This window comes from Acomys russatus, chromosome 23, assembly GCF_903995435.1.
Source record: "Acomys russatus chromosome 23, mAcoRus1.1, whole genome shotgun sequence".
In the NCBI taxonomy this organism is placed as follows: domain Eukaryota; kingdom Metazoa; phylum Chordata; class Mammalia; order Rodentia; family Muridae; genus Acomys; species Acomys russatus.
The window spans coordinates 29,373,380-29,389,843 of NC_067159.1; the positions used below are offsets into that span (position 1 = coordinate 29,373,380).

Sequence of the window (16,464 nt, forward strand, 5' to 3'; positions counted from 1 at the left end):
GGTCACTTCTTTAGTTTTTCATCCTCTTCTTTAAGGAAAAGTGAGTGAAGCACTGGCCATTAAACAGATGCTATAATGAAAATGTGCTGGGAAAGGGGGGAGCTCTGGGCCCAGTGCAGCCTGGCAAGACATTTAGCCATGTCCCCAAGGCCTCCAGTATCCCCCCGCTGCCCTTTTGCCTTTCCCTACTCTGCTCCAGGCTGCATCTGTATGGACGACACAACGCAGGAGTAGCGCGTCTAACTTCTGAGGAGAGGCTGTGGTTTCTGCCTGTCTGGCCTTGGATTTCTCATTCAGCCTGAAGCAAACTGTCAGGTCCTGTAGAGGAAGAGGAACCAAGGCTCTGACTCTCTGCCATAAGACGGAAGCCTACTACCAATGGTTGTCTGAGAGAGTGGATGCAGATTTTCCAGGCCCAGCCAAGCTCTCTGACAGCCCTACTGACATCCGACTGTCACTCAGCAGACTCCCCCAGTCAGAACTATCTCCTAAGCCAACCCCGATTTTTGATCTGCAGAAATGACAAGGTAGTTAATAAATGCAGTTTGGGGGCCTTTATAACTTGGAAATATTATTTGTGCCTCTGATAGTATTAGATAAATAAATAGACATGTAGAATTCAGCCACAGTATGGATAATATGGTCCAACCTTAGATTAGCATTGGTGGTGGGTGAAAAGTTGCATTATTGAGTTATTTGGAGCTTAAAGTTGGGTTCCATAGGTTGTGATGGGGCCTGGGAGAATAAGGGTTCTTAGGAAGATGTTTTCCGCCAGGAAGTTGTGGAATTAATTCTTAGCTAGCACACAAAAATAATAGACTTCATTATGACATTTTCTTTAGCATTTAAAAAATTTATTATTGTACATATGTTTGTATGTACGTATATTTGTGTGTATGTATGTTTGTTTGTGTGTATGTATGTTTGTATGCATGTATGTTTGTATGTGTGAGAAGAAGTAGGTGTGCACATGCTCTCAGGGTGTGTAGAAGCCATGGACAGCTTTTATGAGTTGACTCTTTCTTTCCATCTTTTTTCAGGTTCCAGGGTTTGAACTCAGGCCACAGACTTGCCTAGCAAGTGCGTGTGTTCATCAGCCATCTTGCCAGCCCCATTATGACATTTTCATATACTCATATCGTCCCCTTACTGTCCCTTCTCATAACTTCTTTCTCCTAAAAGTGTCTCTCCTCTGTTCATGTCCCCCATATATGTTTACATCTAGATTGTACGTATGATCAAATACAATATTTTGTCCTCCTCATTCCTCTTCATTACTTTTGTGCTGTAAGAATCCACACAAGTAGTATACTTGTAACCACACTAATTAAGCCAAGTAAAAGTGTCTGAGGCCTTTACTGGCTGGCTCGTGCATCTAAGTCTCTTAGGGATGAAGCTTGGGGATGGCATTTTTAAAGACAAAACTCACAAAGAATATATCTTGCATCGAAGTTAGACAAGGGCCAGAATATTAAGACATAGTAATTATTTCATGCGTACACTGGCAATTACTTTTGACCTATACCTTCTTCAGTCAGTTTACATTAATTGGTTTGGTCAATACATCGAGGCTATGGTCAAGGTCATGGGAATCTCAAATGTGTTGCCAAGGCAGGTGTGACTGTTGGGAATGGGGGATGGAGGGCTGAGAAGTGTCTAAGCACACACAAAATGGAGTCAGAACAAGATGGTGTTACCTTAGTCACTTCATTGTGACTTTCCTGAGAGAGGTAAGCAGATGGCTAGTCACCCCAGACATAGCACCAAAGACAAACAAAAGTCATCATCTTATTCAAACTTAGCTTAATGATTCCATGAGTTTATAGAAGCATGGCTGGCTTAACGCTGGCTACTGTCACCCCTCATGAGAGCTATGTCTTTAGAGATGGCTCCCTGAAGGCTCTTCCAGTTGGTCAGAGATTTTAAATGTTTCTGTAGCCCTGGGAAGGAGACATGGTGGGTATTTTAAGTTTTAAAACTTCCAAGGACTATAAGTTTGTTTACTTTCTGAGCCTTCCCTATGGAGACAGCATGCCAAATTTGTCTGACTCGAGTTTATTTTGCTTAACATTTTCCTGCAATGACCCACTTTCACTGTTCGTTATGCTTGGATAATGTTCCATTTTGTACTGATACCACATTTTTCTTTACTTATTCACCGTTCATGGGCAACTGGGCTAGGATCTTCTGCCCTGATGTTTTTTGCGTATGTTCATGCACTCAAGGCATGTCTCTCTCTCTCTCTCTCTCTCTCTCTCTCTCTCTCTCTCTCTCTCTCTCTCTCTCTCTCTCTCTCTCTCTCTCTCTCTCTCTCTGTGCATGTTTGCTCATATTTATGTATATGTGGAGGCCAAAGGTCTAATTGTGCATCTTCGCCTCTCATACCCCATCTTATTTTTTGATACAGCCTTTCACACTGAACCTAGAGCTCATCAATATGGCTAAGTTCACTGGCCAATGAGTGGCCAGAACCTTCAGGAATAAGGAATTTGAAGAAGAGAACCAGGAGAGAGAGAGAGAGAGAGAGAGAGAGAGAGAGAGAGAGAGAGAGAGAGAGAAGACAGAAAGTTGAGACCAGGAGTTTTGCATACAATGATGGCTTAGGGTAGGCAGGTTTATTAAGGAGTACAGCATCTTGTATACTATTTATAGGGGGAAGATGGGACAGAGTCAGCCGAGAGCTAATTAAGCAGTGTTGGCAAGGAGAGCACAGGTTACCTTAGACACAGATGCCTTGAGACTGATGACCACAAACCTTAGTGATAAGAGTTGGATTCCCAGTAACCACAGCCTTGACTCTTTCAAGACTTGGTCCCAGCCCCAGACTGGACCCTGCCAAGTCTGCCCCTGGGCAAGGCCACAGCACTAGCATTCCGTTTGTCCTTTCATCCGGGCATTTGAGAAAAACCTTGGATAGACTTAGCTCCTCAGTCCCTTCATGTCATTGTTCCTATCTCAAATGTGCCAGCTTAAAATACCATGTTTTGGTTGTCTCATGCTTCTTTTAGGGCAGGTGACTGGACAGGGAGTGGCCAGTCCTCTGCTCAGGGTCTCACAGGGACAGTGTTCTTGCCTATCTGCAGCATGACCAGGGAAGAATCCATTTTTAAGCCTGTCAGTTTCTTCTCAAATTCCTTGAAGCAATAAACAGTATATTGGAGTCTGATATTATTTTCTTCCAGTGGATTGCTGTAAGGGTCAAAGTTTCTAAATATTCTGCAATAAGCATGTATGCATCCTATGCCTAAATAATATTAAGTAATTCAAAGCTGGGCATGGTGATATATTCCTACAGTCCTGCCACTTGGGAAACTGAGGGGGGTGGTTGGGAGCCAGATTGACCCACGACTTTCTCAGAGGCCATGATAAAAGGACAAAGGGTGGACAGGCCCTTCTAGTAAGAGCCGGGAAGGCAGCAGTGCTGAAAGCACCATAGACTGGGGAGGTCCAGCTTAAGAGGTTTCAGCATATAACAATATTAATGGCTTCTCTGAAAGACTGTTATTGTGATACACTGTCAAAGAATCTGACTGATTTCTTCCTCTTTCCTAAGAACTTGTCTGAGGCTAAGTTAAAAACTAATGGACTAATTTCTTTGGTAGAGGCAATTTCAAGGCAGCATACCATTAAATCAATGGCATGGTTGTGGTTTCTATTATTACTTTAATTTAGTTAATTTATCTTTGGTATATAGGTATTTTGTCTAATTCATGTTTGTGCACAACTTTCATGCTTGGTTTTTGTGCTTGGTTTTCTCAAAGTCCAAAAGAAGGAATTGGATCACCTGGGAATGGAGGTACAGGTGGTCGTGAGCTGCTGTGTGGGTTCTAGGAATCGAACTTGGGTTCTCTGGAGAAGCAGCCAGTGTTCTTACCTGCTGAGCCACCTTTCCAGTCCTCCAGCATTGTTATGACTAATCAATGTTATGCAGATCTACAATGAAAAAGAGTGAAAGAGCACCACCAAACAGTGTTGCACCCAAGCCTTGTGCTGAAAGAGATAAGGGAATGGGAGCCTTTAAGGAGAAGCCTAGTGCTCTGCATTGGAATACAGAGAGGGGTGCTCTTAGGGCAGGACCCCACCTAACTTGGCTTCCAACTTGTTAAAGGAAAAGGCTTAAGGGCTTTTCTGCTCCTGGAGATCAATTTCAAACAAAAGCTGATGCTAATGATCTGGGGGTGGGGCTCTTTCCAAATTGGTCCCCAAATTTGGCAGTGTGGTCCAAGTTTAGAATAGTAAAGGATGCAGGTGAGAAGAGATTGTGAATTCTTTCTGTGTGGCTTCAGAGAGATGCTGAGGCCAGGCAGTGTGTGGCAGGGGAATCCCTGCATGACAGTACTGAGAGGCCAGTGTATTACAGTGTGAACGTGATGAAAGGCCGCAATGGAGACCTGTATTGGTCACTCTTCTGTTGTGATAACACACGAAGCCCAAAACAATCTATAGAATAGTTGATTTGCCCTTATAACTTGACAGGAACAAGTCCACCATGGCAGGAAGGCATGGTAACAAGCAGCAGGTGTAGTGGCAGGAACAGAAGGTGAGAGCTCACATCCTCAAACACAAACAGAAAGCAGAGAGAACAAACTGGAAATGACAGGAGTCTAAAACTCCCAGTGCCCATCTCCCGTGACATTACTTCCTCCAACAAATCCACACCTCCTAATTCTCCCCAAATAGTACACCAACAGGAGGAGACCCAGGAGGCAAATGCTCAAGACTATAGGGAACATTTCCCATTCAAACTTCTAAGAGACCATAAGATGCTGAAGATGCCAGAGCTGTGAGATATCTGCCAAGGAGGGCAGGGTCCAGGAAGTAGGACCAGCCCAAGAAAGCGATGCGTAGAGATGTCAGCAAAACTGCAGGGGTGGAGCCATGTATGTAAGCCCTATGAAAAGAAAGTCCCAGACTCAGGATCTAGAGCTACAGGATTTGATATTTGCCCTGATTGGTTTCTGTCTAGCTTTGGTCTAGTGTTTCCTCACTATGCCCCACATCCTCTCATTGGGAGTGGCCATGCATGCATGTTCTGCACCATCACATGCCAGAAGGATGCAATTTGCTTTTTGATATTGTCGAGGGTTACAGTGAAGAGTCTTGAGTCTTAAAAGCAACTTTTGGACTTTGACACAGTACAGAGACCGTGAAAAACCATGGAGACTCTTGAAGCTTAATGAAACGCATTTGGTATTAAATGACCAGAGGCCTAACTGGCCAGTGACTAGAGCGTAGGGTCTTCGATGAGACGATCCCTAAAGTCTTGGGTATCTGAACACTTGGTTCCCAGTTGGTGGTATGGTTTGGGGAGGTGTAGGTGGTGCAAACTTAGTGGAGGAATATGTCACTGGAGGCTGGCTTCAAGACCAAAAGCTTCATGTCATCTCCTGTAGACTTTCTTTGGTTCATTCTTGAAGTTTAAAATGTTCTCTCTCTCTCTTTCTTTCTTGTCTACCTTTTTTCTGTTTGTTTTTCTTTCTTTCTCTTTTTTGTTTGTCTTTTGGTTTTATTTTGTTTTGTTTGAGACAGGATTTCTCAGTCTAGCCCTGGCTGTCATAGAACTTACTTTGTAGACCAGGTTGGCCTCAAACTCACAGAGATCTGCCTGCCTCTGCCTCCTGAGTGCTGAGATTAAAGGCGTGCACCACCATCCATCTATGTGTACTCAGTTTTCTGTTCCTGCCACCATGCTCGGCTGCTTTCTGCCATGCTCCACCATCATTGATTCCTCCTGCAACCATAAATCCAAATAACTGTCCTGTTGGCTCTTCTGGCCATGGCATTTTAACCCAGCAACAGAGAAGTAACTAGAACATTTGGTTTTCCTGATATGATTTTAACACACCTGTGTGACCATGTTGTCGCAATTAACCCCAGCAAATTTGTAGGTGGTAACCACCCTATCTACTGCAAGGAATGCCATTTATTAGTCTGTGTTGTATGGGTGGGGACAGACAGATGATGTTTACTTGTCCACCAAGGGACTTGGTCATCCTCTACCTTGACCTGGAGTAGAAAGTTGCTTATAAGATGAAATCTATCTGGGTAAGCCTGAAAAAAACAAAAAACCCACCACTTTACAAAATATGGAGAAACTCAGAGTAGGGCATAGCTTGATCACAATAAACATCCATGATGGGCCCAGCAAAGAGGCCAATGGGAAGTAAAGCCACAGAGGACTGGGGGATGGGACTGGTCCAGATCTGTTGTTCTCAGTCTACTCCCCCATCTGTAATGGCGTGATGGAGATCACAGGCAGGAATGGCTAGGGGTTAGAGACCTCAGGAGGTGAGAGCAGACTCTTGGGAGGCAGGCTTCAGTGAGACAGTTCATTTAATTGGGGTGGAACGAAAGCTATTTAAATCTTCCAGGAGTGGGTAGAGGCTTTTGAGGTGATTTTATAAATCACTGGCCAGGGCCAAGGTGCTGGAAATGCCTTATTTGCATGACCTTATGCATGCTCAACACGACCTTATCAGGACAGAAAAAGTTTAACCTGTAACCTGGCCCAGAGGCTATGTGGCCACTCAAGGGTGGCAGTGGTGGGGGCCATAAGGCTACATGTGCTGAGACATGCAGATCCAGGGCAGGGAGAGAGTAGTTCTGTTCCTGTCAGTCTCTTATTTTCAAGATTTAGACATGCCTCAACCTCACGCTTGCTTCAGATTAGCTCATCTGTCACATGGTTCCTTGGCCTCACACAGATCAGCATGGTCCTTGGCTATGTGCCCTGAGTGGAGGCTCCACATCCTTCCCTACAATGAGTCACTGAGTTGGCGACTGAGAAGTGTCTGGGTATCATCGCATCTAATGGCCTGAAGGCAAAAGATTTGGAGGCCAGGAGAGAAAGTAGCACATTTTGTTCCAGAAAGTAGCACATGTTGGTGTAGAGGTTTGCTAAGGTGCATTTTCATGGGGCCTGGATCCCACAGGTAGTGACAAAGTGGATTTCCTTGCCTTCCACTTGTCCCTGAATTTGGGGGTTCAGAAGGTGGAGTTGAGTTCACAGGTGCACCAGTCCTTCTCCCCCTTATGGTCAGGGAGCCAAGGTCACTGAGTTCTGTTCTGTGACATCTAATGCCTCTCTGTCTGTTAATGGCCGTTCTTGCTGTCACAACATCTATTTACTATTCCCAATCTCTCATCCAGTAAATATTATATTTTTTTGTCTGTAGGACTTTACACTGTTGGTGACTTTTCATATATATATATATATATATATATATATATATATATATATATATATATATATGTATATATATATATATATATACATATATATATATATATATTTTTTTTTTTCTGGATTAGCTTGATAAAAATCTTGATCTTTCTCACCTCTACCTGTTCATTCTTCAGACTTTATTTGGTGTTCCTTTCAACTTTATTACATTTATGAAAAATGTACAGAAATTAGGAATTGGTGAGGAAGTAGACAGACTTGCACAATGTATCCTATGCACCGTTCATCCGGTTCAGTGCAGTTGCACAAGCAGGATGAGGCTTTGAAGGCTTCCCCACCGTTTTGCTTTCCTTTGTCTTTGGGACTTCAAAAACATTCCTCAGGAATCTCATAGTGCCCATACTCAAAGGTCCAAAATGTCTTCAAAATGTTATTTCATCCCTGACTTATGGTTATGCTTTTAGCAAAGATGTTGATTTTATAAATCTGGAATATTGTGTAGCAGTGAAGAATAAAATCTTTGTGCTGCAACAAAATGGATGGGATTGGAGAATGCTTTAGAGAGAGGGTTGTGGGATTTAATTTGTAAATTAAAAGGGGCTGCTTGGTGCTCCCAGGGCTGCTCTCTACACACACATACACCCAGCCCCACCCAAGACTTTGCTACTGACACAAAATCCTTCAGGGCAAGGGAAGACACCCAGGGGCAGGCCCAGTGAGGGAGAAAGGAGGCCCTGAAATCCTAAAAACTGTCATATCCAGAGACCTTGGGTATTGGGCCTCTTTCTGTCCTGCTGCGAGCTGTTCTTCTGTTCCAATAAAGGTTGTAGTTTTTGGTTTGTTATGTCTCCTCCCTCCCCTGTGAGTGATGTCTGATGTTTTTCTTTCTCAGTGGCTTCCCATTTTTTTCTGCAGGAAATTTGGACACACTATGAACCCTGAGATGGTGTTGTTCACTGGAAAAACCTCTTTCTAGTTGTGGTATGGCTCACTCAGCTCTAGCACACATCTTATCCAAGAGCTTTCTCTTTGAATTGAATAAAAATCAACCATAAGTCAAGAGGTGAGCAAGCAACCAATTGACAGGGAGTGAACACAGGAAAAAAAAACACATAGAAAGTAAGAGGAAGTTGGGAGGATGGATAGAGAGATGCACAGGAAGTAGAGGAGAGGGACATTCAGTTTGAGGGTTTTGGTTTTTTTGTTTTGTTTTTGTTTTGTTTTATTTTAAGACAGTGTGGGGAAGGAGGTTTCCTTTTCATTTGGGATGACAGTTGAGAAGGAAGATCAACTGGGTACTTTCTCTGCCTTTCTGAGCTTGCAGGCTTTCATCCCTACACCTAGCTGGTAAAAATCAAATGATTGAACTTTTGTTAGAAACAACACATTTTTCTTTCTCTGCTTGTTGCCTCTCACTTCCTTGGCAGTTTAGCTGTTGTAAATGTTGTTTTATTTCCTCAGATGTGGGGAGGAGATGAAACCTGTTTCCAAGCCTTTCTAGCTCTTTTTGAACTCCCACTGGCTGGCTCAACTCAGCCATTCTGGCCTAAATTCTTTTCCAAGCTGACTGATTCAAACTGGCTTCTCCTGGCTTCTGACTGAATTGCTCTGCCTGGCCTCAAACTAATTATGGCAATATGTTTTAATCTTCTGGCTTCTCATTTTCTAGCTCGATCTGTCTTCACCTGTGTCTAGCTTGTTGTCTTTGTAAAACTGTCCTGGTAAAAATCTCTCAGTAAAAAACCCCTTCTCACTCTTTTTTTGTGTGGCAACTCCTAGGTGTCAAGATGAAGCTGAATATCTCCTTCCCTGCCGCCAGCTGTCAGAAACTCATTGAAGTGGATGATGAACATAAGCACCATATGTTCTATGAGAAGTGCATGGCCACAGAAGTAGCTGCTGATGCTCTGGGTAGAGTGGAAGGGTTAATGGTCTGGATCAGTGGTGGGAATAACAAACAAGGTTTTCCCATGAAGCAAGGCATTTTGAACCGTAGCAGAATGTCCCTGCTGTTGAGTAAGGAGCATTCTTGTTATAGACCAAGAACAACTGGAGAGAGGAAGTGCAAGTCTGTTCACGGATGCACATGGATGCAAATATGAGTGTTCTCAACTTGGTCATTGTAAAACAAGGAGAGAAGAAAATGCCTGGACTGACTGACACTACTGTGCCTCATCGGTTCGGACCTATAAGAGCTGGTAGAGTCCAAAATCTCTTTAATATCTCTAAAGAAGATGATGTCTGCCAATATATTTTCAGAAAGCCCTTAAAGAAGATAAGAAGGCCAGGACCAAAGCACCCACGATTTAGTATCTTGTCACTCCACGTGTCCTACAATACAATCGCTGACACATAGCTCTGAAAAAACAATATACTAAGGAAAACAAGGAGGAGGCTGCAGAATACACTAAACTTGTGGCCAAGAGAATAAAGGAAACTAAAAAAAAAAAAAAAAAAAAAAAACTGCCAGGAACAGATTGCTAAGAAGCTGAGAGCTTCTACTTCCAAGTCTGAGTCTAGTCACAAATAAGTCTTTAAGAGGAACAAATAAATGATCATACCTTGAATCTCAAAACCAAAACCAAAAATAAAACCCCAACTGTCTCTTTTCCTGTGATGCTCTTAAGTAGACTCTCTTTCCTGTCCTGTTCTCATGAGAGTTGGGTGTATCCTATCTCTGCCTCATTGTGTCAAACCTTTTTCTGATTCATCACTTTGTCTGCCCCTCAATTAGTTGTCACTTTCAAACATGGCTGCTTCCTTCTATAAACTAACATTCATTTTGGGATTAAAGTTCTGGATTAACGGTGTGTATTAGTATTCCAACCACATCATTCTGTAATCCAGAGTATATCTGTATTCAAGTCACATAACATAGACCTAGAAGGTCTTTAGATGTGATCTCTTGCTAGAACAGCCACGTTGCTGGATTAAAATTCCTCTATAGGCTGTCACATCCTTCTAGTCTGTCCCTTTTGCCTTTTCTGTTTAGTCTTCTTTCTAAGATGTACAACTCTTTGTCTGCCCTTCTACACAAACTCTGTGGTACCCCATCATGATGACCCCTCACACCAGCTTTCTTAACACTGTATGTGGTGGTTAATACTGGTGGTCAGTTTGTCAAGATTTGTAAACATTTAGGAGACAAATATCTAAGTGTATCTGTGAGGGAGTTTCCAGATTGTGTTAGCCCAGGTGGGAAGACATTCCCTAAATGCATGTGGTATCATTGATGCATTTCCAGCCCTGCCTTTATAAAATTCTTTCAGCAGGAAATAATAACTGCCAATCTTGTTTGAAGAAGATCTATGGGGTCAGGAATGGGCTATGATGGCCATATGGTATACTACCACTCTTCCATCACATTTTCATACATAGAACACACTAGAAGAAAACATGGGAAAACCATCTGGTATCACACACACAAACATGAAATAAAGATTGGTAAATTCAGCTCAATAAAAATATTCTCGGTGGATAGCAGTTTTATGAAAAGTCAAATGTTAAAAGATAAATAAGTACTGCAATCTTTTCAGAGGAGTCTCAATGTTTTAAATGTACAAAGAATTCTCACATTGATAGGAAAGCAGCAATATTATCAGTTTTAACAGATAATGAACAAAACAAAAACCAACCAACCCCAACCAAACCCCATTCACAATGGTTTAATGACAGACATTTACTTTCAGATGAGTTTTGCATCCATTCTGGGTTTGTTGGAGCTTTTTTCCATGTTGTCCTCACCATACAACCTGTGACCTCCAACATTCTATACAGCTGTGAAACCTAGGACAAGGAACAAGGTCTGCAGGATCTTGTCCTGGCAAGCAAGCATAGACAGGAAATCGACACCTTTCAATTCCTCTCATAAGTCAATGGCTGAAACCATGTGATAGCCCAAACAATCATTATATCAGTCCATGCCATGCTCTGCATTCCCACTGCCTACATATTACTCATTTTCTCTAGTGAAGGTCTAGTCAGAGAAAGACGATGGCATATTTCATTGCAGCTTGCATGTTGGTTATTAAAGAAATAAGATATCCCTCGCTTTCCAAAGTTTGTAGTGACGTCTTTCTGATCAACAGAGTGAATCTGAGGGTCTGTGAGATAGATGAGGCCTTTTCCATTACCAGTCACCCAACCTAAAAGAGAATGAATCCAATTGAGCACATACCTTAGAAATGTCAACACACACATACACAAATATATGCATACAAATGTGCACATTAAAGAGATTCATTTAAAACTTGACCATCTTGTGTTTTATGCTCAGTAAGTTTCTGCCAAGGAATTTGAGATGTACATCATAGTTTTTAATGTAAGGAAGAGAGCTGAATACTACATTTTTACATGTTTCAAGTATGAACTACCAAGATAATAAATATTCAGAGAATTATAAAGCATAGGGTTCATTTAGAATAATCTCAATGTTGAACATTTCTGTGTTGATTTAGAAGTTTCTTTATGCCTATTCACTAAGTCCTATATTTTCCAACTTACTCCACATGTATTGAGTATAGACACTGTACAACAAATTTTTTCGATACTAAGTATGCAGTAGTAAATAAGATAAGCAAAAATGTTTGGGCCAACTGAACAAACATTCTCATGAAGATAGACAGATAATAAGTTATGAATATGTAAAACATGTAGTGTGACAGCTATAAATGCCATGGAGGAAGAACTGGGGGGTGAGGGTTTCTTGTTAGAATATTCACTCACATGAATTATGACAAATACAATGCCGAACAAATTGAAAAATCACTAATATTAATGCGGATTTTAAGAAAAGACAAACTTAGGCACACATAACTTTCTGCTCCATAACGATTACAAGTATGACATTCAATTATAGCTTTCACTATGGATAAAGGCTAGAGGGGGAAAAAAGTAGGGATGATTTTAAATTCAATTAATTAATTATTAATCTGCCCATGGAGGCCAGAAGGAGTTGGATCACTTGGAACTACAATCACAGTTGAGAGCAGCCAGCCATATGGGCACTGGGATTGAACCCAGGTCCTCTATGAGGACAGCAAGGGCTCTTTATCATTGAAAAAAATCAGGAGAATTTTAAAGTGAAATGCAGTAGCAAGAAACCGATTTTGCTTGCATGCCCTCAAGTGAGCAGAAGCTTGAAGGGACTGCTCTGCGATGCAGCCCAAGAAACCACAGGCTCATGGACGATGAGATGCCTAAGTCACTCAGGAGCCATTCGCTACTTTCTGTAAACTCAATTAACTAGATTCCAAATAGTATCCTGCACACAGAATGGTCTATAAAATATGATTAACTATTAGCATCATCAGTTGCAATATTCCAAATAAGAAGTAAAACCCCTGCTTTATATACCTTGTAAATCAACCACAACATCTTTATGCTTGGAAAACTCATAAGAAAAATGGCCATAAGCCAAGCCGTACTCTGTAGCTTTGTACTCGCTTTTGACTACTTTTGTGTTATTTGATAGCTTGACGAATTCTCCCAGCATGTAAGGTTCTACACTGATGCATCCCTTTATAGTCTTGTCTTCCAAAATCTGCAACATAGAGATGGGAGGTAGATTGCACAGTGGTGAAGATCACACTCTCTGTAGAGGAGTATATCTCAGTTTGGACTGAGGTTCTGCCAAGTCAATTTATTTTTCTAAACTTCAATTTCTTCATAGAGAGTAAATAGTAATAATAATAATAATAATTCTTTTAAAAGATTTATTTATTATTATGTATGCAATGCTCTGCCTGCATGTACACCTGCAGGTTAGAAGAGGACACCAGATCTCATTATAGCTTGTTGTGAGCCACCATATAGTTGCTAGGAATTGAACTCAGGACCTCTGGAGGAGCAGTCAGTGTCCATAACCTCTGAGCCACCTCTCCAGCCCCAATAATTCTTCTTTAGTTTTGTCAAAATGATTAAACGATAAAATAAATACCAAGTTTTCAGCATTATCTGTAGCATCTAATAGAATCTAAAGTGATTATTGTTCCTAGACTAAACTGCTCACTTAAAAACTAGGTCACAAGGGCTGTACTGATGGCTCAGTGGTTAAGAGCACTGACTGCTCTTCCAGAGGCCCTGAGTTCAGTCTTCAACATTCATACATTGGCTCACTTCTATAAAACCAGTCCCAGGGGATCCAATGCCCTCTTTGGCCCCAACAGGCACAAAGCACTCAATGGTGCACAAAAAACACAGACAAAAAAATTCATACACATATAAAAATTAAGGCCCAGTGACCTAGCCTCAGGATGGCTTGCTGAAGTATGTGTGTGGATCATGCCTTGGGACTAGCGGCTGGGTATTAACTCATGTATTTGAAGTTGACTTAAAGGTTAGTATCAATGCCTGTAAGATGTTTGAATACTTTCTGACATGAAGATAAAAATTGGATGATAACAACTCTTTCTTCTTCTTCTTCTTCTTCTTCTTCTTCTTCTTCTTCTTCTTCTTCTTCTTCTTCTTCTTCTCTCTCTCTCTCTCTCTCTCTCTCTCTCTCTCTCTCTCTCTCTCTCTCTCTCTGGGGTACCCCTCCCCCTTTCCACCTCTCCCTGCGCTCATTTAATAAATCCTCTATGACATAAAAAAATTTCATGATATCTATATTATAAGCACTAAACAAATGGGTCAAAATGTCTCTGGTCAATGAAAAAAGCATTACAAATATAAATGCAGGAAGGGTCCAATTTATCTGGGAAACAGGGTAATGTTGACCCCTAAAAAGAGAAAACAGTAGGGGCATTTGCCTTTCTGTCTCTAAAGTGATGTTCAGTAAAGAGAGACTGGTTTCAATGTCTCTGAAGTCCAAGATAGAGAAAGACAGGTTGGGCCAAATCTAAGAACTGCCTATCAATTACAATTATTTGCAAGTGAAGTACTTATCTTTTTTTTTTTTCTTGCTAAATGTATTTAACGTACTTCTTATTATCACTTGGTTGCAAGGATTGAGAGAAAGAAACATAAAACAAGGGGTTTACGTATCACACTGAAGGAGTAATTTGTACCAAATACAACCTTGAAGGCTCCTTTATAGAGAGACGATGGGAGAAGAAGAGTCTAGCGAGGATGCTAACCTAAGCACCTGCTGGGACCAACTGTCGCTCTAATGTTACCAGGCAGTCCACACAAACATGTTGGAGGGGGCGAGGGTCATTTTTATCATCTATCTTTTTTAACAGGATGATGCAGATGAAGCAGATGAAGGAATGTAGGAACTAGATGTGTTCGATCTTACAGGACCATGTTCGACGTAGACCGGTAATAGAAATCTAATCTAATATATAGTTGCAGGCTTGTTTAATTAACCAGACTCCTGCTTTACCAGCAAAACTGTAGATGGAATGTAGAATATCTGCGTTGGAATATTTTGTTCGTAGAGTCTCTTGTTAAATTCCGCCACATAGTGCTGCGCTGTCATCTGCCGCTCCACGTCGGTGAAGTGGTGCCGGAGCCCCTTCCGTTCCTTGTATTCTTTTCCAACGTATCTACAGATGGATGGAACCCACAGAGCAACATGTGAAACCGATCTTTATTATCGAGTAAATGAGAGAGGAGAAGAGACATGTGGTTTGAAGGGCAGTTTCTATTTCTTATCTAATCAATATCAGTTGTATTAACTTCAGATTTAGATAATTTTGAAAGAGTCCCTTCTCCAAGGGAGCACAGATCATGCTAGCTGGCCTGAAATGATGTGACATATGGAGGGAAACTGTCCACTCAGTGTGGCAGTTATTCGCAGTTCTCTGTAAACCAGGGATCAGCAAGGCATACTAGAGTGTGGTTGTACTCTGGACCCTGACACTCACTTGCAGTGTGGCCTTAAATGTGTGAATTAGTCAGTATGAAGCCCTCTTTTATCTCTTTCTTATGTGAGTATTTTTTTCCGTGAATACTAACTTTATCAATGCCCATTACGGGCACACTGATGTCCCAATTCTGAGGGTGAGGATGGTATGAATTGTTAGATATGGAACTTTCACTGGCTCATAGTTTAATTAGACAGAAACTATCCAAGGTCACAAGTAATTAAGTAATACAATAATTACAGTACTACATGTCACTGTACTAACTAACACTTGGTATAAGTTAGTATAAACTTATTAGTAATGTCATAGGTGCTTGAAGGGACCTACAAAAACTGGAGGGAGTTGTCAGTGTCATAGACACAGTAGAAACAACCTCTCTGAATCTGATACATTCCTGAACTCAAGGAGGCTACCGTTCTGGCCATGCAGACTCCCAAGGATGAGAGGGGATGACGGTGGAAAGTGCACACACAGGTGGAGCCTCTATGGCATCAGAGAGCATCTCAGAGAGAAGGCGTGTCCTAGAGTGACATCTCAGTGCCGAATGCAGGTATGCAGAGGACTTGGACCAGTCCAGAGCTTTTCTCTTCCTGACTGAGGCAGGCAATATGCACAAAAGGGTTATCCCTGTAGGTAACCCTGAAGGATTTCTGGAACATTCTTCTAGAAGTATGGATCATCTTTCTGTGACTAGGAAGATACTTTGGTCAACCCACCAGCTCTCCCACTCTCATACCCTTGGGACTGTCTCTCCTGCAACTTCCTTTTCCTCATACACAAATTGCCGGGGACAGCTCTCCCCAGCTGCCCAGGTGAGATACAGAGCCCATTCTCCCGAGTGCTGGTGAGGGGCAGGGCCATCTCTCCTGTTCTCATGATCCCAGGGCCAGGTCTACTGCTTGTTGAAGGTGGCAAAGGGTGAGGGGGAAGGAGAGTATCTCTTCCTTATCCATGCCCCTGCATGGGCGGAGACAAGTGGCTGGGCCAGCTCTTACACACTCATACCCTTGGGGCTGGCTCATCTATAACTTGCTTTTTTCAGGAAATGTTAGGCTACTATATCATTCAGATATTCATAGGTCCGAACACGGAACGTAGACATAGCCTCTCTCCTCTCTGCCACCTACTGAAATATGTAATACAACAGCCATACCTGAAATGCCTCAAGGGGCAGGTGGCCACTTTTATTTTAATATGCAAATGTCTTTATTGTGTTTGCCATTAGATACCTTCAAGTATGTAACTTCCATTGTTTATAATTCCTATTGCTGCTACTGGGAAGTCAGCTGCTTATCAACTGACATATCTTTGTACGTAAATAGTTCTGCTTTACTTTTTGATTGCCTGTAAGATTTAAGATTATTTCTTTGTTTTAGAAAGTCTGTAGTGCCTCCCTTTCCTTCCCCTTCCTTCCTTCCTTCCTTCCTTCCTTCCTGTTTCTTTCATTTCCTTTTACAGCCTGTTTGAAGCCAA

General features: G+C 41.8%; 1 protein-coding gene, 1 non-coding gene and 1 pseudogene across 5 annotated transcripts in view; 1 reads left to right on the forward strand and 2 right to left on the reverse strand.

Moving 5' to 3' along the window:
• The first annotated feature begins 8,970 nt into the window (after nucleotides 1-8,970).
• On the forward strand, nucleotides 8,971-9,713 carry LOC127206390 (40S ribosomal protein S6-like; annotated as a pseudogene).
• Nucleotides 9,714-10,854: 1,141 nt separating this feature from the next.
• The window catches only part of Alpk1 (alpha kinase 1), a 105,299-nt gene continuing 99,689 nt past the window's right edge, over nucleotides 10,855-16,464 (reverse strand). For all 4 annotated transcript variants that reach the window (XM_051166057.1, XM_051166058.1, XM_051166059.1 and 1 more), the window contains exons 12-14: nucleotides 14,508-14,670; nucleotides 12,539-12,725; nucleotides 10,855-11,328 (exon numbers count right to left, since the gene is read on the reverse strand). In XM_051166057.1, the coding sequence (XP_051022014.1) occupies nucleotides 11,129-11,328; nucleotides 12,539-12,725; nucleotides 14,508-14,670 (550 nt within the window). In that variant the 3' untranslated portion in view covers nucleotides 10,855-11,128. The remainder of the gene's footprint in view (nucleotides 11,329-12,538; nucleotides 12,726-14,507; nucleotides 14,671-16,464) is intronic.
• Nucleotides 16,036-16,166, reverse strand: LOC127206731 (small nucleolar RNA SNORA17). Its single transcript, XR_007832836.1, has one exon. It is a non-coding gene; the product is annotated as a small nucleolar RNA SNORA17 (small nucleolar RNA).